Source organism: Ptychodera flava, unplaced genomic scaffold, assembly GCF_041260155.1.
Source record: "Ptychodera flava strain L36383 unplaced genomic scaffold, AS_Pfla_20210202 Scaffold_79__1_contigs__length_559180_pilon, whole genome shotgun sequence".
Classification (NCBI taxonomy): Eukaryota; Metazoa; Hemichordata; class Enteropneusta; family Ptychoderidae; genus Ptychodera; species Ptychodera flava.
The window spans coordinates 379,924-403,681 of NW_027248401.1; the positions used below are offsets into that span (position 1 = coordinate 379,924).

General features: G+C 37.1%; 1 protein-coding gene across 1 annotated transcript; it reads right to left on the minus strand.

The window, feature by feature from the left end:
- Window positions 1-2,060: 2,060 nt before the first annotated feature.
- LOC139128940 (uncharacterized) lies at window positions 2,061-14,292 on the minus strand. The gene is made up of 8 exons (XM_070694631.1): window positions 14,158-14,292; window positions 11,077-11,240; window positions 10,143-10,327; window positions 9,672-9,718; window positions 6,752-6,850; window positions 4,720-4,890; window positions 3,600-3,733; window positions 2,061-2,294 (listed from the first exon to the last, which is right to left on the minus strand). The coding sequence occupies exons 1-8, from the start codon at window positions 14,207-14,209 to the stop codon at window positions 2,061-2,063; spliced, it is 1,086 nt and encodes a 361-aa protein (XP_070550732.1). The 5' UTR covers window positions 14,210-14,292.
- Window positions 14,293-23,758: the final 9,466 nt, after the last annotated feature.

Consider the following 23,758-nt stretch of genomic DNA (forward strand, 5'->3'; position numbering starts at 1 on the left):
ATTAAATTGAGTTAGGGCACATTTTAAATGACCCTTTCTGGTCTTGCTTCCGCACGATCACGACCTCAGGTGCGCTTACAAGAAAAATGTCGCAACTTCTGTTTTGATGCATCATGGGATAGGAAAGGCACCAAACTTGAACACCAAGTGTTTAGAAGTAAGAACGCCTCTTGCACGCCGATGTAAAATAAAAACGTTCATGGTGGTTTTCTGATTTTCTTTTCAAATTTTCAAAATTTAAACCCGTTATAAACGTGTAAACTTATTTTGTATACTTCGCTTTTTAGAAAAAAAAATGCTTTCAGCAATTGTAGACCGGAAATATTTTTCACTTAGTGTGAAATGGGTAACACCAAAATCCGTGCACGTTTGCCGGACAGCGAGGCAGTAGTAAATTTAATATAGCCATGGAAAGAAAAAACACAAAAGATTGTTAATTGTTTCACAGTATTGCAAAATTTCTGTGATGCTAAGTTTTTGAACACTTGAAGGAGATAGTTGTTAACACATCGTGTTAAGTTTAGAACATCATTGCTAAGAATATGAACACTATCGTTAACAATATGAACACTAGCCGTCCAAATTGAACCCGATATATACATTTTGAACGCGTAAAGACGCGTCTGGCGTCCAATATTTTTACAGTGTATAATCTGCAAATGTAGCCTCATCTGCTTTTTTTTATGTTACACACTTGTCCTTATGATTAATTTGTAATCTCATAACATTCAAATATAGGACATCTAACATTTTTGAGATATTTGAAAAATATGAAAATTCAATTATCCCAAATTAGTTCAAATTGTGTTAAACGTATAATTAGTGAACAGGCCAGGGGAGGCGATCAGAATGAATCACCAAGTACCTTAGCTCCATTTTCCTCACGCAAAATTAGCTTGTATCTTCGAAATTCTTCGAAATATTGTTGAGCCAGCAGAACGTTATCATTTAATATCCCATAATCAATCTCAAGGAAATTTATGTCTTCTTAGAGGTAAATAAGTACCCTTTGCCTCATTCTGACAAACATACGGCCAACACAATTTTCAAATATATAAAGCAAATATATAAAATAAATATAAACATAAATAGGCCTACACATAGTTTGGTAAACACATACAATAAGATCTCAGTCATATTGATAGCTAGAAAATGTACACAGACGTCAGCCCAGACAAATATATTTGTCGGCCCATTTATAGATTATATGTTTAGCTGTAGGATTTGATAGAAGTTACATAAAAGCGACATTTTTAGGAAAATACTGACTGACAAATATTGAATTTTGACTCAATAATTTCATTTGTTTTTTACGCTTTGCAGTTATTTGGTGGAAAAAATGAAGTCTTTCCTGGCCAATGTCATAGATGTACTGACACAAACTTAAGAATACCTGCAATCTATTATTTATTTCACAAAACAGTATTACATTATATTGCCTTATGATTCTGCAAACTAATTATTTGAACATATGAATTTCAACATATTTTTTTAAAAAGATTCAGTAGAACAGCAAATACGTTAAATTGCATGAACAGCATTCATCTCTGTCAATGTTACTTTTGCCACTTCCATTTAGTAAATACATTCAATCTTGCCCAAGTGTCCTGAAAGTAGCAATAGAACAATGGCGATTTTGAATTACAATATTTACGCCATGCTGAGTGAATGCATAACGTAGGATGTAAAGAGGTTCGGATAACTTGACATTACTAGTATTCTGATGTCGTCCTTCAAAATTTGCAATCAGGAAAAAGTAACCTGTCAGGCACGTGTCGTCATCGGCCAGTAGTCAGTAGAAATTGACAAAAATGTAGTGAGGCAAGTCAAACCTGTCTGCTAGATCAAGTATATTTAACATCGAGAAACTCTCATCTATTTTTGAGACTAAATGTAAATCAAATTGCTCTCATTGCGATATTTTTATCGAATATGTATTTGAAACTTGAATTGTTTTTTTTTAAACATGAGATAATCACAAAATATGTGTTCGACACAGGTAATTCAGTCGTGTGTAAAATGTACGTATGCGTCTCCTTATGAGTCAAATCTTACCGTGTCTATTCGTGCCGTTCTGCATACTCCGCATACTTGCCGCTCTTCTTTAGTCTTCGCAGTGAAGCATTAAACCATTTAATCACCCGACTGTCCTTGCGAGTTGCTAAAGCATCACCATCGCCACAGTAAAGAACGTCTCCTACTGGCTCCACATCAACTGGCATAACTCCCAACATACGTAAATCCTCGTCATCAACTCCATATTCGGGGGCAAGCGCTACGAAGGCGGCATCTATCTACAGTGGATTAGATAAGACCGTAAACTTAATCATGTACAAATTGGGTGTGGCTAATTTTCAACGTAACTCGGAGATGGACTCTTTCAAGTAATTAACTGTTAGTTCCAATCTATGCTTATACACACGTCAATTAACCTCAGAATTGACAAGCCGTTTGTACGATCATATGAAGCTGAATTTAAGGCAAAAGAAATGAAACGGATGCCTTTACATGAATTGAAGCATTTAATTACCACAGTCTGCAATGAAAGTGGTTTTATTTTCAAGCACAGAACTGATATCATAAAGTAATATTGAGTCAGGTAAGAAATATTACTTTAGCGTGTTAAGAAAAACTCTAAATCGCTAAGTGCTCAGTCTATTGCGATTCTCCAGAACATATCACGTGATGAGAGTATAGATACATCCAGTCTCTACTGGTTCGGAAAAAAGTGACGTTAGAGGATATTTCTTTCAACGAAGTTTTCCTTAGGGAAATAATTTTTTGAAAATTTTTACCGGATCACGTGACCGCGCATGTTCAGTGTTGTCTGCAGCTTTAAGCAATGGCGGGTGATTAGAGCACAAAAAGCGAACGGGATGAGCGACGGGCCTATGACTGAAAGAGCAAGAATTTCCCTTCCAACAGTGTTTGCACCCGACGAGCTCATTAATAACAAACGTTCATCTTTAGTTTCGTGTTAAGAAGAAATTGGCACCATTGTTACCCCTACGAGAATCGACCAATACACGTCTCAAAATGTATTGTTGCAGTGCATATATAGTAAGCACATTAAAAGCAATAACGTAGAACACATGAGCATTTGGTGTGTTATAAAAAACCTATAAACTTGTCTTTATTCGAGCTACCGCGGCCGTTTATTACACCTCCTTGCATTGCGTTACCAGATACACGTCGCTATACCGATCAGTCTATAACCTCGGGAAATACTAGTAGCAATATATACTTGTAATGCATGGCTCTAGGGGTAATAGACAAGACAATAGGTGTGTACTATTCTTGTGGCTCAGGAGTGATATTCACGGTACCTAATCACGATTGCTAATTTCCTGTAAATTTAAAGGACAAATAATATTGTTAAGGTAGGGAGAGCTAGCTTGCATACTTTCTACTCTATTTATCATCTTACAATTTTTATAAAACATACATCAGATGGCAATGAGTATAACTTGTCAGAAACGTGATGTGTTCGGAGATATTCAACCTAAAACTATCAGCAGAGGTTTGCGTTTATTGGTTTTGCATTTACGCCGCAGGAAGTAGGAAGTGTACAACAAACTAGTTCAGTTGAAAGGACTAACCTGCTGAGTTTTAACGTTGTTAAGCAGTTTATAGATATCCTGCGAGAATATTTGATGTGGACCAAGCAACCTTGCTCCAACCACGTTGTTTTCTCTCAGACAACGGAAGTTGCTCTCCCATCCATGGATAAAGCCTGCAGGCAAAATTGCGATAATTTTAAAGGCTTCCAATCGGTCATAAAGAAGTGATTGCATAAATTCTGAGCTTACGTAGCGAGGATCTGTGCCGGACGTATGCGAAACGATTATGGTGGCAAAGTGACATATGAGTATTATGTCCAGAAACGAATAAAATATTATTAAATGTTCCACCGACTGAAACTAGAGCATATTTGCATAAAATATTCTCATTCTGAATGGCAGGGGTTGAAAAACATTCATGAAAGTGACCACAATCAGGATCAATAATTTTTAAAAAACGACTCTTATTCAAAATGTAAGAACTTTATTTCAAAAGAAAATATTTTATTATATGGCATTTAAAGAGCATGAAGTTATAATTTCCCACGATTTGACACAGCTAGAGAGGACTTATATGTTTTCAAAATATATAAAGCCGGGAAAATGAGAAGCTAGGAAATCGGGTGGCTTGCACAAATTTCCATAAACTTACACTTTTTCCTTACTCAACTAAAGACTGCACCTGATGCTAAAAGGTGGACCAATCAATATTTTAATCTTGGGTTAACAAGTAAAGAAAAAGGAATTAATCTTTGCAAAATGTGATTTTGACTAAAAATTAGCGGTGCCACGTGCAATGCCACCTGACGTATACAACGTTCTCTTTGTAATATTGATGCAATTTACAGCATCTCTCAGAAAAGCCGACCGAGTGACAATGTTGATATTGTTTGTCATCCTCATCAATATGAGCTCACCTTTTTGAAATACTTAACATTAGTGTATTAACCACTTTTTCGGGTAACACACTGTATGAAAATCCGAACCTCACCCGTAATTCTATATTACTTCATAATAAACTAAAGCTAGTTAGTTTTGTATAAAAAAAAACAGAACCTGCTTTTATGATTTCAACTCTAGATAGTATCGCCAGTAACATTTTCAGACCGGCAAAGACTCGTGACAGCTCTTTTCGGATGGAAAAAACATGTATTCTTACCTATCTTTCTGCCCGTAATATTGTTCGGGTTAAAGTTACCCGGGTTACCAGTGGGGACAAAGAAACGAGATGGTGCATTGTAGTTGGTTATTCTGTCTGATAACGCCACCGCATTAGCTAGCTCGCTGTTCACTGACAAGAGACATCCATCAAAATGCTTGGCAAGTAGGCCTTCAAATTACATAAGAACATGGATGACAAAGACGTTATAGCCTCAATTAAAATTGTTGGAAAAACGAAAATTGAGAGACGTACAGAGACATGCGTACGACCATCCGCCTAATTGCATGATCTATCTCCATAGGTATGTCGTTACTTGAGGAAAGAAGCAGGAACTGACGACGAATAATGTTGGCGTAGAACTGGAACTTGTTTATAAATACGGAACCGTGGCTAAGCCTTACGGCCCAGCCTCTGATACATAAGTCTGCCTGTGAGCGTCTCTGCCTGAGTTAGCTTATCCTGTAAGATAGTGTGTTCATTTATACATTATCTTGGTTATGTCGCATACCGACGCCATGAAAAATACAATAAGGCAATACTTTGATTTCTACCGACATTAGGAAAGATACTTTAAGTACAACTGATCACTTGCTCATGAATGGCATGCTACAATTCTTTTGTTTCAAACCCACGATATCAATAAATAAATTGATAACAGCGGCTCAATATTACGATTGGTTGAAATACAATAGAACATGGCGGTAGTACACAGAATACCTCCATAACAAAGATAAAGTTGCTAAGTGAATTTTAAATGTCCAAACGAGTAAGACCACGTTGTTGATACCATGTTGGTATTTCGTGGCGCCAGTATTGTAAGAGTCCAAAAACGAGAGGAATTGCGCGGGATTTCTGGCGTCAAAGGAAGCTTATGTATCGTAAGGCTGACAAATTAATTTTCTTTGCGCCAATTTGTCTGTGTGCATGTACATATACCAACAAACTCCGTGACTTGGTGATAGCAGGCTGTTGAGAGAAGATTTTAAAATGCTTCCATGATGCTGGTAGTCCGCATAGGCGTTTGTCGAGTGAACAAATGTGAGGATATTTATAAAATTCTTCTCTATGCCTTTTAGTAGATATGGTAGCAATATCGAAATCGCGTATTCTACTTATGAACATTCAATTCCAAAAAAGTAATCCAGTGTGTCAAGGTTTGTTAATCGAACATATCATGACGGCTATATGGAGAGTTGCCTTGGTTGAGTTTGTGCTATGGATACTCGCTATAGACCTCACTGTATCAAGATGCAATTGCGTGGAGTGACATTATATAATAAACATAGCTTATGCAAAGTTTTTAGAACTTACTCGATGCTTTCCGCGTTGGCATGAAAAGAATAATCTGGGGTGTGCGATATATTTATCAAACCTTGATGAAAAACTCAAAATTATATTTTCAGTCTAGCATCTCTGCCTTTCATTCGAAAGAAGATGAGATATATCTCAACCCTCCTTATGATATCATCACAAAATAATCCCTCAATAATTGTACATTACGTGTATTAATTGCCCCATATCTTTTATGTTCAATAGGGTATACACAGGGTACTAGTAGATAGATGAACAGAAAACATAAACAGAAAAAACTACGACACAAACAGATTTTGCGATTAAATCCATTGTCTTCAATGACTGATTCACAATCTGAACTGCACCGAAAAATGCAGTATGCAACATGGTAGATGTTGTCTTCTCAAATGATTCGGTCAGCTTTTGACTGCCCTGTTCGACCAATTTGGGCGGCTTAGTTACATTTTATAAACATTTGTCAAAATATATTTAAGATGTTAACTTTCTTTCTTATCTTTGGTTTGCGCCGGCAGTTGGTTACCACTTGACAAAGGTTTAGGTTAGCAGTTTTATTTTCAGCGATATCATAACTCAATTGAATTCAATTCAGAACGAGAAATCGTCATTTTTGTATCATTCACCCAAACTTAACAACCATGCCTGAATATTTGGACAAAATACTCACTAAATGCGCATTTGTTTTTTTAGGCACGAATCCCAGACTACGTCGCCTTACCTTGTCCTGCGCCTTCGTAATCATATCTGTCATCAGACATGTGGCATCTGTTGTATGTGTCGTATACTATCTTGCATTTCTTGCCAGCATCCTTACACACTGAATAACAAAACGAACATCAAAAAACATAATTTTTCGTTTGTTTTCCCGTTCATTGCTTATATTTATATTTTAATTCACGAATATATCGAGGTTTCTGACTGACATCACTATGGACAGTTGAGTACTTATAGCAAAGCATAAAAGTTAAATACTTGACACCTATACATATTTATTCCGAATTATTCTAATTAATCAAAAATTATCTACGTTCTTAGGAGTATGAACTTGTCATAAAACCGATATCCAAAATTCTAAATGCATCGTCACTTAGTCGATTTTACACTCCTATACCTCCAATAATGAACCTAGAAATGTTCTTTCCTGTGAAGTTTTTTTTGTTGATTTGCATTCATATGGGTACCTGAAACAATATTAGCTTGATCGCCAAAAATTATTGTTGGGCAATTCTCGTAATTTGCATTATCCAAGATGGCCGCCGGATTTTCAATAAAATTTAACTTTTGACCTAAAGTGTTCTTTCCTATGAAGTTTTTTTAGAAAAATAATAGAACTGTTTTAAAACTTCCACAATAACAATATCCATGTCCATCCATGAGTCAGAAAGATACAGCACACGGTTCAAAGGTAAGTGGAGGCGCAAACATCATCTGCCTCTGCTGACCACTTCACCAATTATCGGAGGAAAAGTTCCCAAGGTCAACTACAAACCTGACGTTATTACCCTTCATTAAAACAGACATTGTCTCTTGATGGAGCTACTAATAAGATCGTAAAACCCATCAGGAAGACTGGGTATGTACTTTTTCTCCTTTATTCTCCGCCGATCACAATCGAGTTCAGCAACATTTACGACAGCAGGTGCAATCTGGCCAGTAACAGGATGATGTAGATGAGGGCAGTAATCTTCAAATGGGTGAGGATAATTCTCCACCTCCACATCAATAAGACCCTGATTCTTTGCTTCAACTCCTCTTTGTGCTATTTCTGCAACTTTTGGCATGTTGCATATGAAGAGTACACATGGTCCATCCAGTCTGATACATGTGTAGTGATAGGGAAGCCGTCAATCAACTGATGTACAATTTCAACAGACAGTGTCATACCCATGAATGCTTCTTGCCGGATCTGCTCATCAAACTGATCAGAAGAGATAGCATTCCAGTAACCTCCATAATGCTGACAGACAAGATCTGGCCTATAGCCTCTATGGCATGAAATGCACACATCTCCAACAGGTACTGGGTCATGGCTGATTGTTCACCAAAGAGGAGAAAGGCCCTAAAATGATGGCGTTTCGCCCTACGATGGCAAACCTGCTGCAGCACATGCGGAAGGTCCATTTACAAGTAAATTTTGTGGAAAGCAGCAGGCCATCAGTCCTGTCTGGGTTAATTGATCCAGTGTCAAAGTAAAGTGTACCTGAGGCGTGCGACTGCCACAAAGAACATCTGTCATGAACATCATATTGTAGCTACTCTCGTGAAGTTGGTTGCAACAATCCATACATAAACAGACGAGTTGATCAAGCAACACATGAGGTAGATATTGGCATAGAGGATGTTAGGGAGGCTAGGGATGATGACAAGGGCGATAATGTAATCCACGATGTTTAAGAAGAGAATGATGAGGGTGCCGAAGAAGATGGTTAGGGCCATACTAATGGAGATGGTCTTTCTGATCCCTATTATGAGTAAGAGCATACAAACATTTAAAAATTCATTGCCAACAATAGCATTTACTGTTTTATTGTGTCATTTTACAGGTTTTTAATTTTAAGATTCAGTTCTTGTGACATGTAAAACAGTCTTTACAAAGGGAAAATCGAATAAAGTGAGTCATGAATGTTCATGAAGTTGTTGTTTCCAACTATAGTCGAGCCAAAAGTCAAATTAAACATTCATATGTCCTTTAACCTTTGGACTTGACCGTTTGACTACCAAAATAATACCAGAATTGGTTACTAGACATATGAATACGCTAGAAGAGAGGCATTACAACTCATATCAGGACATGAGAGTCAAAAGTGAAATTTTGGAGGGAACTTTAGGCTGCCATTTCGATTATGCAAATTACGAAAGTTGACCGACTTAAATTTTTGGCAACCGAGCTGAAATTCTTTCAAGAACCCAAATGAATGCAAATCGGCAAAAAACTTCATTAGAAAGAACATTTTGTCGGTCAAAAGTGAAGTTTCGAAACGACTTGGCGGCCATCTTCCGTTATGTAAATTATGAGTAGCCAAAATTATTTTTTGTTCAACCACGCTTAAATTGTTTCAACTACCCAAATGAATGAAGATCGACCAAAACGTCCTGGGAAAGAAAATTTCAAGCTAAAAGTTAAATCTAGAGATAACCTTCTGTCGCCCTCTTAGATTATGCAAATTATGAGAGTTGCCTAGCATTACTTTTTTGGCAACCAAATTAATCTAAACTTGTTTCAGGTACCCAAGTGAATGCAGATCATCAAAACTTCTTCATAAGAAGGAACATTGTATGGTCAAAATTTAAATTTTAGAAATGATTTGGCGGCCATCTTTGATTATGCAATTTATGAGTTGCTAAACAATTTCTTTTCGTCAACCAATCTAAAATTGTTTCAACTATCCTAATGAATAAAAATGAACCAAAAACCTCCAAAGAAAAAACATGCCTTGGTCACAAGTAAAATTTTAGAGATGATTTTGAGGCCATTTTTGAATATGCAAATCACAAGAGTTGCCCAACATTAAATTTTGGGCAACCAAGCTTAAATTGTTTAAGGTACCCAAATGAATGCAAATCAGCAAAGAAAACTTCATAGGAAAAAAAATTTCTAGATTCATGAATAGCTAACAAAAGCTGTTACATATACTAACCCTCTTTAAGCAGATCTGGAAAGAAACCTTTGGTCTTCGTATTCTCTCTTTGTTATCAACAATAAAAAAGGAATACGTTATTTGCCATGATAATGGTACACAGCTATTGGCGTTAACTATGTTGTATCACTCAAAAATTTATACAGTGGTCGAAATTACTCATCAACAATGCTTAAATAGTATTATGGACATTTCCCCTCCAAAATACTGTCAATAACATGTTTGCAAACAACTAAGTTCTGATGTCACAATCTGACTTTTCTTTATCTCTTTAGGCGCCTCTTTGAATAGAAACATTTCAATTCAATCAGACAATGATCACATGCATGCATTAATTACAGTCGCATGCAGTCATGTAATGGCGTGTCAAAAACAGGGTAATTTTTGGCACAAAACATATCATCGTCGTCATTATCATTCATTCAAAACGTATTAACTCCGAATTCGATTATAATAATATCTGATACTTACAAATAAAACAATGAGATATTCAATAGAGGGTCTGCTTGGAAAAGGTAGACTTTGTCATCACGTACTGTCTCCACCTTGTCAAGTAGGGCATTTTCCATTTGATTGAACATTATGAGCGTCATTGCTAAATCTTCCCGACCATGAAGCCCTCGAAGGATGGGTAGTGCGGGTGTATGAAAGCCACGCTACAGTTTTCAAAGGGAAGTTATTGGTCTCATAAATGCCTGTATGTCAGGTATCACATTTGATACTCTCAAAGTTAAACATTGTTGAAACAACATAAAACAAATATGTGATGGATAACTCAGGAATATGGTGAATACTTTTGTCATATTTACACTCTAATGTACTTGACTGATAATGAGAATATAAAAGAAGGATTGAATTGAGTGTAACCTGTAAAAGTTAAATAAAGAATTAAATAACAATTATAATCTGAATAATGAGAATGTTAAATTTCCTCGACAATTGTCATGTTCAGGTATATTTGGTAAAAGAGAACAAACTTAAGATGACATCCGTTGTGATGCCCCAGGTTTCCATATACATCATCTACGGGTAGAAAGTTTCAATGTCCCCAAATTCCTATCGGAAATATCTTTTATAACTCGACAAATTGAAAAATAATCTATCGCAGTTAAAAGAACTGATGATTTCACAGACAACATTTCTGGCTGAAAATATCAAATATCAATATCAAAATCATCCTGAAAGTAAATTGAATTGATTCGAAAATTATCTAAGAGGTCCAGCGGCTATAACGTTTTCGCTATTTTAGTTTTGATGTCAATTAATAATAATAATGATAATAATAATAATAATAATAATAATAATAGTTTATTGTTAGCAACTAAGCATATGAAATATTTAATATTTAAAAAGAAGTAGATGCGAAATCGGAACAAATGAAAGACACAGCATATTACAATCCTACCTTGTCGAAATATCGGAGAAGCATTACACGTGACATTGATACAGGAACTCGACCCGACAACAGAACGCGGAGAAGACCAGCTGACTCATTGTCGATTGAGCTTTCAGAAAGCAGGTCAAGCTTCTCTGGCATGTCATAGAGCTTATCACTATCGACCATAAATCCTACAGATAGCAACTTCAATCTTTAAAGCCACAACGCAAGCCTGATGACACTGCACTCTAAAGTCAAGGATAGACTGACCTAATCTGCGCTTTTTGCGATTAGTATCGTATAGCAATAATGATACAACGTTTCGCTATAAATACTTTTTCTTTGCCCAAAAACCTGACAAAGAGACCATCATAAAAAATGCAACTACTATGTGTTAAGTGATAAATTTCTAAACGGGTCTCAGATTTTTAGTTTGTTGTCAACACAGCAGCAGATGGAAATGATAAACTTATGTCCAAGTCATCCATTCCTGATGTACAATAGGAATTTCCCAAGTTTCATTAGTGACATGACAACTTCATCGCAGCATAAAGAAATCTTATCATATACCCGTGCCCATATTGCTACATCCTACTGACGTTCACCGTAAAATATCAGCCGTGATATTTCACGGTAAACGTCGAGATATGTGCGATGAACGTCATCAGTTTTTTAGTTTTCCTAAACTACATTAGCAGTTTGTTCGGAAACAACGTAAACAACAAAATGGCTGCCGCTCCCCGCCTGCGAAGCGATGTCACTGACGTAAAAACTTGAAGGGCTTCAAGAAACACGGGTATTTCAGGTTGCAAAATACGGAAATAACATGTTGAGCCTTGAAATGTTTTCCAATGGTATATTTTGGTCAAGTTCTAGCAAACATTCTGCCGTTTGTACGGCGCCGGCACTGCGCACGGTCTCCCCCGAACAGGTAGTGAGCACGTGGCGTAACAGCGATGTCGCGCGCGACGACTGTTGACATGGCAACTCTCAGGGTAAACTAACAAAATGGCGTCCCCTCTCCGCGCGAGCTCCGTGCCGTACGACGATCGGAATCAGGATAGATTTTAAGCTGAGCAAAGTTTTTGATCGGTTACAATTGTAATAGCATATTGCACCTTAAAAAGTTCCTTCTGTATGACGATTTTTGTAACCCGGTGTCTTTCTTCTGTGGTTCATTGAGATATGGACGACTTGCAGCGATTTCGCCCATGATGTTGACAGCTTCATCGTATAAGCTTACTTTATGAATGAAGCCCTTTTGTTCACATAAACATTCTGATATTAATGTGCAAGGCGTAATAAATTAAAGCCTCAAAATTTAAGGCTTTTCGTTCTATTATTAAAATTATGGGCATGGGTATATGATAAATCGGTTATTATAGAAATAACGGGCGACGCGCTGACCATTAACGTTTATTTGTGGGCAAGGGCGAGAGGAAAGCCCAAAATTAACGGGCGAGGCTTGCCGTTGGCTTTCCTCGAGCCCGCGCCCACAAATAAACGTTAATGGTCAGAGCGGAGTCTGTTATTTCCATTATATTATCAGCGAACCCAAGAAAACCGTCAAAATTTCCGAAAATTTCTGGAGCGAACGACAACTATGCCCTAGAAACTGAGCAATACGCGACGCACTGTCACGCGCGCTGTAAAAAAACGGCAAATCCGGAGATGCTTTCAGAAAAAAATATCTCAACTTGACCTACAAGTGCTCCATTTTATTTTTGATTGATTATGATTTACGTTTGAGCTGTAAAGTTACGATACTTTGAGTTGTTAATATTATTATTCATATTCACGGGCATGTAAACAAACCATAACTGTGTATTTGTGGTCAGTCACGTGGTTCAGCTCTACCAATCAAAATGCGACGGGCAGGGCATGGTAATATAATACCCAATAACGCCTGCTCCTTGTGTCGTATCAGTATTCGTTTCATTTGTGCTGCGTCAGCCACTCGACTTCGTCTCGTGTCTGACGCAGCACAAATGACACTCATGCTGATACGACACAGGAACAGGCGATATTGGGTATTATATCATACCAGTATATTGATGGTGCAAATACTGCGATCTGATTGGTCGAGACGCGAAAAGAACCGTGGTATATTGGCGATATACCAGGGCTGCCATACGTACGAGCTCTCAGCTTGAGCAACAGAGAAACATGGACAGAGTGGCAACGCTTGCATGCCTTTTGTACCATGGTCGTCTCGGTAGACTATTGGCTTTTCATATTAAAATGAGCTTCAAAGGTGTTAAACTTTTTGGAGGCTTTGTTTGTGGTTGATAATTACACGAGATTATGCGAAAAATACGACGAGATGGCATCGTATTGCCAGTCGCGTAGCAACCATAGTTACTTTGTGAGCTCTCAGGCCAGAAACACTGCTTCACGCCAATCAAAACATAACACGCCAGCAGTTTCATAAACATGTCCCTCCTTGACGCACGTGTAAAAGACGGTATGACTGACCGTAAACCATTGAGTAAAACCAGATAGTATCGATAAAAGACTTTCAAATTTGGTTCAAACACACTCATTATATATTCATAAAAATATGAGAGGAATTTTTAAAACGGTAAAACTCACTTTCCTGAAGTTCAAAACACTCCCGTTTTCGCCAGCACGTCAATTCCGCTCAGCACCACACGACAACAACAACACAAACTTTGCCGAACATACTTTCGCTTAACAATTGGCGAAAATCCGAAAATTACCGAAGGATGCATGGTCGGCACTCTTCGGAAAAGAGAGGCGAGAGCAACCTGAGGCGAGGCGAACATGGATGGGTTACGTAACCGCTACACGCCTTAAACAATACCCGTTGCGCCTCTGTCTATGTTCCTCTGTGACTTGAGCAAAAATCCGTTTATGACGTTCTACGCCAAAATTTCAATATACTGTTATGCTATAATAGCAATTAATCACACCCAGCGACGGTATACCACTCGATTTTGACCAGCTCACTTCATATACGCACTCGCTATCGCGAGTGCATAAATGTGGAAAACTTGTCAAAATCTCGTCGTATACCATCGCTAGGTGTGCTTTCTTGCTTAAATAACCTCTAAATATTCAATAGAATTACAGTAGTTTGGAACTTACCGCTAACCAAACGGCCGAGGGAGAAAATCACAAACGCCAAGCACAACTTCATCGTGACATCTATCAAATAGTCAAAGCGTCGCTACCTGTTGAATGTTGAAACACTTCTCAATGGGCTGTAAAGTTTTCAAATACCAAGATGTTTTATCGGGGGTAAACTTTGCACTGCAGATAATAGAGGTCATTTCCCGACCTATATTTCAACTCCATTTGGAAAAAAATCAATAATGCAATTCATAAATTTTTTACGGATAATACGGTATACTTTAGATATTGTCCTTCCTTCCGTTAGTTATTGGTCGATGCACCTGTACTTTGAAAACTTGCATGTTGTCCGGCCTAATTTGACTGCCATAGAGCTTTTTCTTCTGAATCTCGCGGGAATTGTTGATGATGAATAATCAAATTATCATTGGCTTTATGTAGCTTATCTGTGCCCATCAGTCATGGGACTTACTTTGACAGATTTATCAACTACTGAACAAATATGTCTTTAGAACAATGTACATTTTATTTGAGTACGTTACAATCAGTTCATATCCTTCAGTAGACTTTAGATAAGGCTAGGTGACCGAAAGGATAAGGCACTGACCGGTCGTTGTCTGAACTTTAAGTCCATGTCGCGTACTGTTTAGATTTTTTTAGGGCCAAGACTTCTATTGCGCGCTATGTCTGACAAAGCAGAGCAGTAGAAATACATTCAATACAGGTTGTCCAAACGTCTGGCGCACGGACGAAGTTTGGTCGCAAACAGTTGGCATCTAAGCATGAGGGGCGTATACACTTTAGTTATATTGCAAAAGTTGCAAAATTATGTACTTGACTTACGCAAGCCTAAATAAACCATTGGGAGCGATCACACTCTCATAACAAAACTGATTTGGTGGCCACGTCGTGAAAGAGGACATTTCATGTCTGTGTTTAGTCAAACATCTCTCTCATTCTCAGTGTCTGTCTGCCTCTCTCATACACATTCTTACATACACACAAGCTATCTTACCCTGCAATGCTACTATTTGCGTTAATTGTAAATTAATACTACCTACTGATGCGTTACTAGCACCGCAGTGAAAGAACAATTCAAAGTGACGGACAAGTTATCGCGTTCGTCATAACAGGTAATTTACTCGATAGTATGCACAAAACGTCAACTAACGCGAGTATGTCGAAGCATGGAATATGGTCATATAACGTATTTGCAGCCACCGAAGCTGTATCCGTAGATGACAATATAGTACTAGCCCACTTTAGCACCAACTTCAATGAATAGTTTTGTCGGCTTTTGTGAACACTTTTGTCACCTGGCCTTGATGCTGTCTATGCTTGTGATTGATGAAATGAGTACCTTTCACAAGTTGCATTACTAACATTTGCTCCAAACAAACCCGCGATCCCAAAATCAAGCAGGAGATAGGGAAAAGACCGTTAGCAATATTAGGGACGGAGAAAATAAAACCTGGAATGCTTTCAGAATGACCTTAAAGAATATAAGTGCATGTGGTTGTTGACCTAAAGTGACTGCAGCTGAATGGAAGATAATTGTACAATAGTGAAATGACGTATGGATGACCCACTATACGAAAGTAATCATTTTTTGAATAGTTTTTTTTTGGTGGAGGAAATACAAAAGGTTGTCACGAAAACCAAAAGGGGTAATGCTGTAGGGGTAGATAACATATATGTACGAAGTTTTTTGATTCTGGTAAAATTCCTGTGATATGGAAACGAGCCATTATCTGTCCAATTCCGATGGACCACACAAAAAACTATAGGGGCATTAGTATGCAATCAACTGTTGCTAAATTTTATAGCTCTTTGTTAAACTCTAGGATTTTGCGTTATTTGGATGATGAAAATATATTATCTGTATCTGACGAACTTAATGGATTCAGACGTGACAGATCTTGTCAAGATCATATATTTGTTTTGTCATCTATATAAAGAAATAGGCTTAGACATGGTTTATCCACCTATACGTTTTTTATTGATTTACAAAACGCGTTTGACTATGTGAAAAGAGATGCCATGCAATATAAATACCCTTCTTCTCGGCAACAACATAAAGGAAAAGTGAGAGTTAATTCGAAATGTATTCGTTGTTGAAGTTTGACAACCAGACTAGATTTTGTTTCATAATTTCTGTTAAACTGAGAATTGTAATAGGTCTCATTGAAATCAATTAAATAATGACACGCTAAAACAATGATGGTTCAGCTTGTTGCATTTTATTACACAAAACGAAATCGTATGTGCTAGACCCCCTTCAGAATTTGTAGTTCGAGACAAGCAAAGTTGCAGGCAAAAGTAGATCCATGTTCTATATACAATTCCATGAACAATGTTATAATGAGAAATTGATGAATGCCTACAAATCTAATTGAATTCAATCGTTATTGCACCTAATATTTTGCCCAGTTCTCGCAAATGGCTGATACATGATCACGTGACATACGGAAAATGACATTACATAGTTGAGAACATTTTGTGTGCTCAATGATAAGATGTAGTTGAAACGTATTTGGGTTCGTTCCCACGCTTAGTTTCTACTCGTAATCAAATTGCAGTACTTGTTAGACGTATAGGCGCTGTTTTACAGCTATGACTTAAAATACAGGTCAATTTATATGCAGGTAAATGTAATTTACATTTCAATTATCTGTACAAGGTAAGTAACAATTACATAAGACAATGCTGTTTTTCGTTCCAAAAACAAAGCATTCAGCAAACGAAAAATAAAGCGTTTCATGGTGGCGACTCTCGACTACTTTTACAATCTATATGGATAGTTTGGACGTTGTAGATTTTGGAGCGTTGGGATAAAAATCAATGACATATGTTAGCAAGGACAAGAAACATTTTGTTACCTGCTCACAGCACATGTTTGTTGCCAATAAATATTAATAATAACAATTGAAAACCAGCGCACGATTCTTCTATATTCCCTTTTTGATCATTAGTTGATATTTAATTCAAGTTCCACCATATTCATGCAGGATGAATTTGTGGAATCCAATGTAGAACCTAACCGGCCTGAACAGCTTTACAAAGGTTTGGTTCGACTGTTATCAGAATGGGCATGAAAAATATTCTCTCTGAGTGAAGTATTGATATTTTTGTGCTCTGAAATCGTTGCTTATTAAACGACACATACATCAAAATGGAAATTCTCGCTTCAGTTCCAGATTCATGTAGTGATGGCTTTTATTGGAGAGCTGTGTGAGTACAAGTGGTCACTGTAAAAACATAGTCGGGTCGGGAGGTAGGGTTCCCATGTACCCCATGGATGTATTTTTTTAACCTACATTTTTGTAATCCCTTAGGGTCTATATTTAATGAATTTTGATGTTCCCAAAATCAAATCGTGTCCCATGGGGTTCATTTGGCGCCATCTTTGCCGCCATCTTGGCCGCCATCTTGGATTTCAACAATGGGGTAGGGGTCACGTATCTACCGCTCGACGGAAACAGAAACAATAAAATACTATAAACGTTACATTTTAAGAAAGCCAAGATCATGGCCTTTTCATTGACATATAACTTAATAGGGATTATTAATATTCGAACGTCGATTAGACTTTATATCGGCCATTGGCCGTAAATCGTAAAATTTGCTAAATTTCACACCCAATAATTAAGTTCCCGTTCCTCCAAACAATTTTTCATAAGGTATTTATTATATTTTTGAAAGAACTCAGTGCAATAAACAAGAAAAACAACATTAAAAGTATGTGTCTTGAGATTTAGTGGGTGCATGAGCTTGTTTTCTTATTACGCGGTATGCCACATATCCGTGTGTAACATAAGGGGTAGGGGTAATGTTTCCCTTTCTGTTTCGAATGCATGAATGATGAAACCATAAAAATGTTACATTTTTTGAAAGTGCTGCATCAGACCTTTCTAAAAATATATAGATTTATGGGGAAAAGTGCATATTTAAAAGTTACAAAGCTTAAACCTTTCGGTTTGTGTCGATTTTAAGTGATTTTTTAAGAACGAAATTTCAACATATGGGTAGGGGTAATGTTCCCTTTCTGCCTCGAGCCATGAATTATGAAACCATATATATGTTATACTGTTTGAAAGCTCTGAAATTGGCCTTTCAAATCATGTATAGTTATATTGGGAAAAGTCCATATTTTAAGTTACAAAGCTTAAACCTTTCAGTTTGTGTCAATTTTAAGTCATTTTTTTAAACAAAATTTTAATATAAAGGGTAGGGTAATGTTTCCCGTTCTGCCTTGAACCATGAATTATGAAACAATATAAATGTTATACTGTTTGAAAGCTCTGAAATGAGCCTTTCCAAACATGTATAGTTTTATTGGGAAAAGTCCATATTAATAAGTTACAAGCTTATGCCTTTCAGTTTGTGTCAATTTTAAGTGATTTTTAAACAAACTTATAATATAAGGGGTAGGGGTAATGTTTCCCTTTCTGCCTTGAACCATGAACTATGAAACCATATAAATGTTATACTGTTTGAAAGCTCTGAAATAGGCCTTTCCAAACATGTATAGTTTTATTGGGAAAAGTTGCATATTTGAAAGTTACAAAGCTTAAGCCTTTCAGTTTGTGTCAATTTTAAGTGATTTTTTGAACAATATGCACAAAACAGTTAGTCCGTTGGCCAGGTATCGAAATCATCCCCTCTAAGGCATTTTAACCACTATGATTTTCTGTTAGCTAGTATTCTCAGCTGTCATAATCTGCTTATTTTCCATTTAACTGATGGTGTGTGAGAGTGTAACGACTTGTTTGTGAAGGGCTGTCACGCCCTCAGTAGTAAAATAGGAATGGGTTAGGGGTAACATATTTACCGCTAGTCGGAAACAAAAACAAAAAGTACCATAAACAATACATTCTTAGAAAGCCCAGATATAAGCTTTTTACTTTTTTGATAATTATTCGACTTTGATGGCGCCAATATTCCGTATGTACATGGCGGTCAGCAGCTGAATCATTCACATAACGAACGTTGATATGGCCTGAAACTTCGGTAAATTCATTCAAGCAAACTCTTGTTTGATTAAGTTGATAGTTTTCCTTTCTTTTTTATTTCGAGTATTTGCCATGGCATGACTGAAACGAACCTTGAAACGAAGGCTGTACGTATCTATATTAGTCCGAGCCTGAGCGTGATCTGAGAGCAAACAGATCCGCAGATAATGCGAACGATCGCAACCGTTACCAACAGACTCATTATGCAGAGCCATGCCCCAAAACGCCCAACCAAACTTGGCACTAATCATGATCCCAGTCCATTTCGAGCCGGGCTTTAAGGGAAGTGCGGTGGCCTTTGAAAGACCCTTTGGTTTGGTTTTGTACCGTAGTATAGGAAGAAAACCGAACCTGTCGTCGTTGCTGTGAATGTTTGTGTTGTTTTTAGCCTCTTTTTTCCTATTTGAAGAATCGTCTTTGCAGCCTTCCATCCTGCGTTCTGTGTAGCGAGTGTCTTCGATCGCTCTCTTAAGTTTGTGATGTACAACTGTCTTGAGTCCCGGTGCTTTATTGGGTGTAGAGGTAAATAGTTAGAGATCAGGGTGATAAATTGGTTGCCGCAGTGTCTTTCCAGGTGTTGCCACTTTTGAAGGAATTCAACACTCTGTATTTTGGCCTGGTAAGTATTCTTTAAGGTGTACCTGTAGGCTACGTGGTACTGAATAGGGGCCACTTAGGTTTCAACACATTCGATACTCTTGGCTTTCGCTTATACCCCGTTGTATGAGTAACTGGGATCGAAATGGGAAAGGCTCAATTAATATCCATCTTTGCTAATATTAATTCTCGTTTGGCTTACAGATGGCCACCTCTACTTGTTTCGGTGAAAATTTGACTTTCAATTGGACAAAACATTGAGTATGACTTTCTTCTGTGTGTTATTTAGGCCTATGAAAAATATGAAAATTGCATAATTGTCAAATATCTCAAATCTTAGATTGTAAGAGATAGGCTTAGGCTTCCCTGTAATCATACAAATGAGTTAAATGGGAATTTATTGGAGTAGATTACAGAAATCGAAGAGAATGGTTGACACTATAGAAAGACTTATCTCGGATTGCGGGGACCTAACTATACAAGAACAGCACAGAATACTTGCCGGATGTATTTACTGTTCATGTATAGTACAGGCTAGTACAACATGGAATGTAAAACATACAAATCAAAGAAGTGGCAAATTTTCTCAACTTTTCACAAAGTTTATATTCCATCATTACTATCAGGATTAGGATTTTCCCAATCTATAAATAAGCTATTACTTGATTACACCTTGATTCAGCATGACTAACATTTTGCATTTGCCACGCAACCAGCCATGCCCGTCCCTGGGATCGCGAACAATGCCTTTAACGAAGCTTTTGAACGCTTTTTGTGAATTGTGTAAGAATGTCCTCTCTGTGGAGTATAATGTGTGAAGCCGTTGTCTAGCTCGCTTGACTCTGATGATTATGTTGACTTATTTTTTCTCAGCTGCTGGTGGCTGATCTAGCTCGAAAGTTAGATCAATCTAGTCTCTCTGATTCAATCATGCTGGTGGGAATGGTATCTTCAAGCATTGACCCTAAAACGTCCGTTTGTAGGGTCTTTGCTTCAAAGACGTCAGGGTCTAACATTGGTTAAATGTCATCCATGATAAGAAACTAATGATAGATTCACTCACAAGGCATTTTAAACATTGAGGTGTCAATGGGAATATAAGCCTTTTTAGTCATTTTCTGAGGTTTGTCTCGCCTTCTCATTGCTTGGTGTAGAGAGTGTTTGTTCGCCTTCTGTTTACTATTTAGTTGCGTAATTTGAATGCGTTCTGCGCCATTTGGCTTTTCGGGTTTTAGTTCCAGAATATTTTGCTATTGAATTTTAGTACCCAGTCGAAAATGTAATCCTCATTGGGATATATAGTGTTCTGCGTTGTAAAATAATTTCGAAAAATTGGTTATGATCTCTTGTTTTCTGGTAAGGAAGGTAAAGTGTTGTCGATCCATCTTATCTATTATGGAGAAGCTATATTGTGGATAAATGGTGATTGGTTTTCAGCGATAAAAGATTCTCTCGTGTTCCCGTGTGGTATTAAAAGTAACACTATTAAAGTGAGCTCTGATTTGCCCAGACGGTCACGTGACTGTGCATGTATTTACTATATACTGTAAAGTTGGCCATTCCTATCTCGCAAGTGGGTTTCTTTCACATTGTTTGTATTTTCATCACAAGTTTCAATATACTGATATAATATAGCGATAAACAACCCCTATAAGTTGGGTACACCACTCGAGCTCGGTTTTGACCATTTCACTCCTTATACACACGACTGAAGTTCGTGCGTATATGTTGTTTACCGGTCGAAACCGTGTGGTATCCTTTCAAAGTGGTGCTTTATTGCTTATATATCTCTCGCGATACAATTAAAGAAAAGGGATTGATTGTTGCTGCTGTCATATCAACTTTGCATGACGACTATGACATCCAATTTAGTGTTTGTGGGTTTGGAATATATAATTTTTGACATATTATAGCTGTTAACTTTCTTTCCCTAATTTGAGTTATTGAAATGAGTAAAACGTCTTTTATTAACCACCATTTTAGCTTTTTAGTGCTATTTAATGCCTAGAGTATTTTTCTATGTTCCTTTTAACAAGTTAATGTCAGTAAAGTAACACAAACTTTTGAGTTTAGGCATTGTCACTGCATAATTTTTGAGTTTACCCCATCAAGCCATATCTTGTGGAAAAACAACTGCGTTAGTGTTTCAGAGATATGATATTTATGTGGCTTCCTTATTCGCTGCGTTTGGTAGGAGAGGAAACATTACCCATACCCCTATCCCTTAAATGTATATTATACAGCGATGTACGGCATACCATATATTAGGTAAACAATCGACGCACCCCATAAGTCTCAAGAAGATACACTCTTTTAATGATTTTTACTTCTCTATTGCATTAAGTTCTTTCAAATAATATATAAATACCTTGTAAAAATTGTTTGGAGGAACAAGAAGTTAATTATTTGGTTTGAAATTAAGCAAATTTTACAATTTACATTTCATGTCCGATATAAAATTTAATCGATGTTTGAATATTGATTTATCCCCATTAAGTTGTATACCAATGGTAAGAGGATTATCAGGGCTTTCTAAGAATATGTTGTTTATGGAACTTTTTTGTTTTCGTTTCCGACTAGCAGTAAATATGTTACCTCTAACCCATTCCTATTTTACTACAGATGTCGTGACAGCCCTTCACAAACAAGTCGTTACACTCTTACACATCCTCAGTTCAATGGAAAATAAGCAGAGTATGACAGCTTAGACTACTAGCTAACAGAAAATCCTAGTGGGTAAAATGCCTTAGAGGGGGTGATTTCCATACCTGGCCAACGGACTAACTGTTTTGTGCATATTGTTCAAAAAATCACTTAAAATTGACACAAACTGAAAGGCTTAAGCTTTGTAACTTCCAAAATGCAACTTTTCCCAATAAAACTATACATGTTTGGAAAGGCCTATTTCAGAGCTTTCAAACAGTATAACATTTATATGGTTTCATAATTCATGGTTCAAGGCAGAACGGGAAACATTACCCCTACCCCTTATATTATAATTTTGTTTAAAAAATCACTTAAAATTGACACAAACTGAAAGGCATAAGCTTTGTAACTTATTAATATGGACTTTTCCAATAAAACTATACATGTTTGGAAAGGCTCATTTCAGAGCTTTCAACGGTATAACATTTATATGGTTTCATAATTCATAATTCGAGGCAGAAAGGGAAACATTACCCCTACCCCATATTTTATAATTTCGTTCTTAAAAATGACTTAAAATTGACACAAACTGAAAGGTTTCGGCTTTGTAACTTTAAAATATGGACTTTTCCCAATAAAACTATACATGTTTGGAAAGGCCCATTTCAGAGCTTTTAAACAGTATAACATTTATATGGTTTCATAATTCATATTCGAGGCAGAAAGGGAAACATTACCCCTACCCTATATGTTGTAATTTCGTCCTTAAAAAATCACTTAAAATTGACACAAATGAAAGGCATAAGCTTTGTAACTTTAAAATATGGACTTTTCCCAATAAAACTATACATTTTTGGAAAGGCCCATTTCAGAGCTTTTAAACAGTATAACATTTATATGGTATTGTAATTCATGGTTCGAGGCAGAAAGGGAAACATTACCCCTACCCATATGTTGAAATTTCGTTCTTAAAAAATCACTTAAAATCGACACAATCCGAAAGGTTTCATAGACCATGGGCCAGTATAGGTGAAACCTCCCCCCCTCTGGGGAATTTTGCAGACAATGTTTTTCTGAAAGCCTATCATGTAAGAAGTAAAATTCTGTTTGTTTGCCATCTGGGCAGTGGGGCGTTTAGAAGTTATAGGCTTTTAAAGCTAGGTGGGTAGGTACACAAGAAAACCCGCAAAATGCGATATCTAACAAGGGTAGGGGTAGGGTTGCCCTGCCAAATGCTCTTTGCATGCACTTGTACTGCAGGCAACTACGGTGTATGTGGTATCAATCGAAAGCTTATGAAACGGTCTATCATATTATTACTAATTTACATACATATCGCCGGATATTACGTAACAATGACG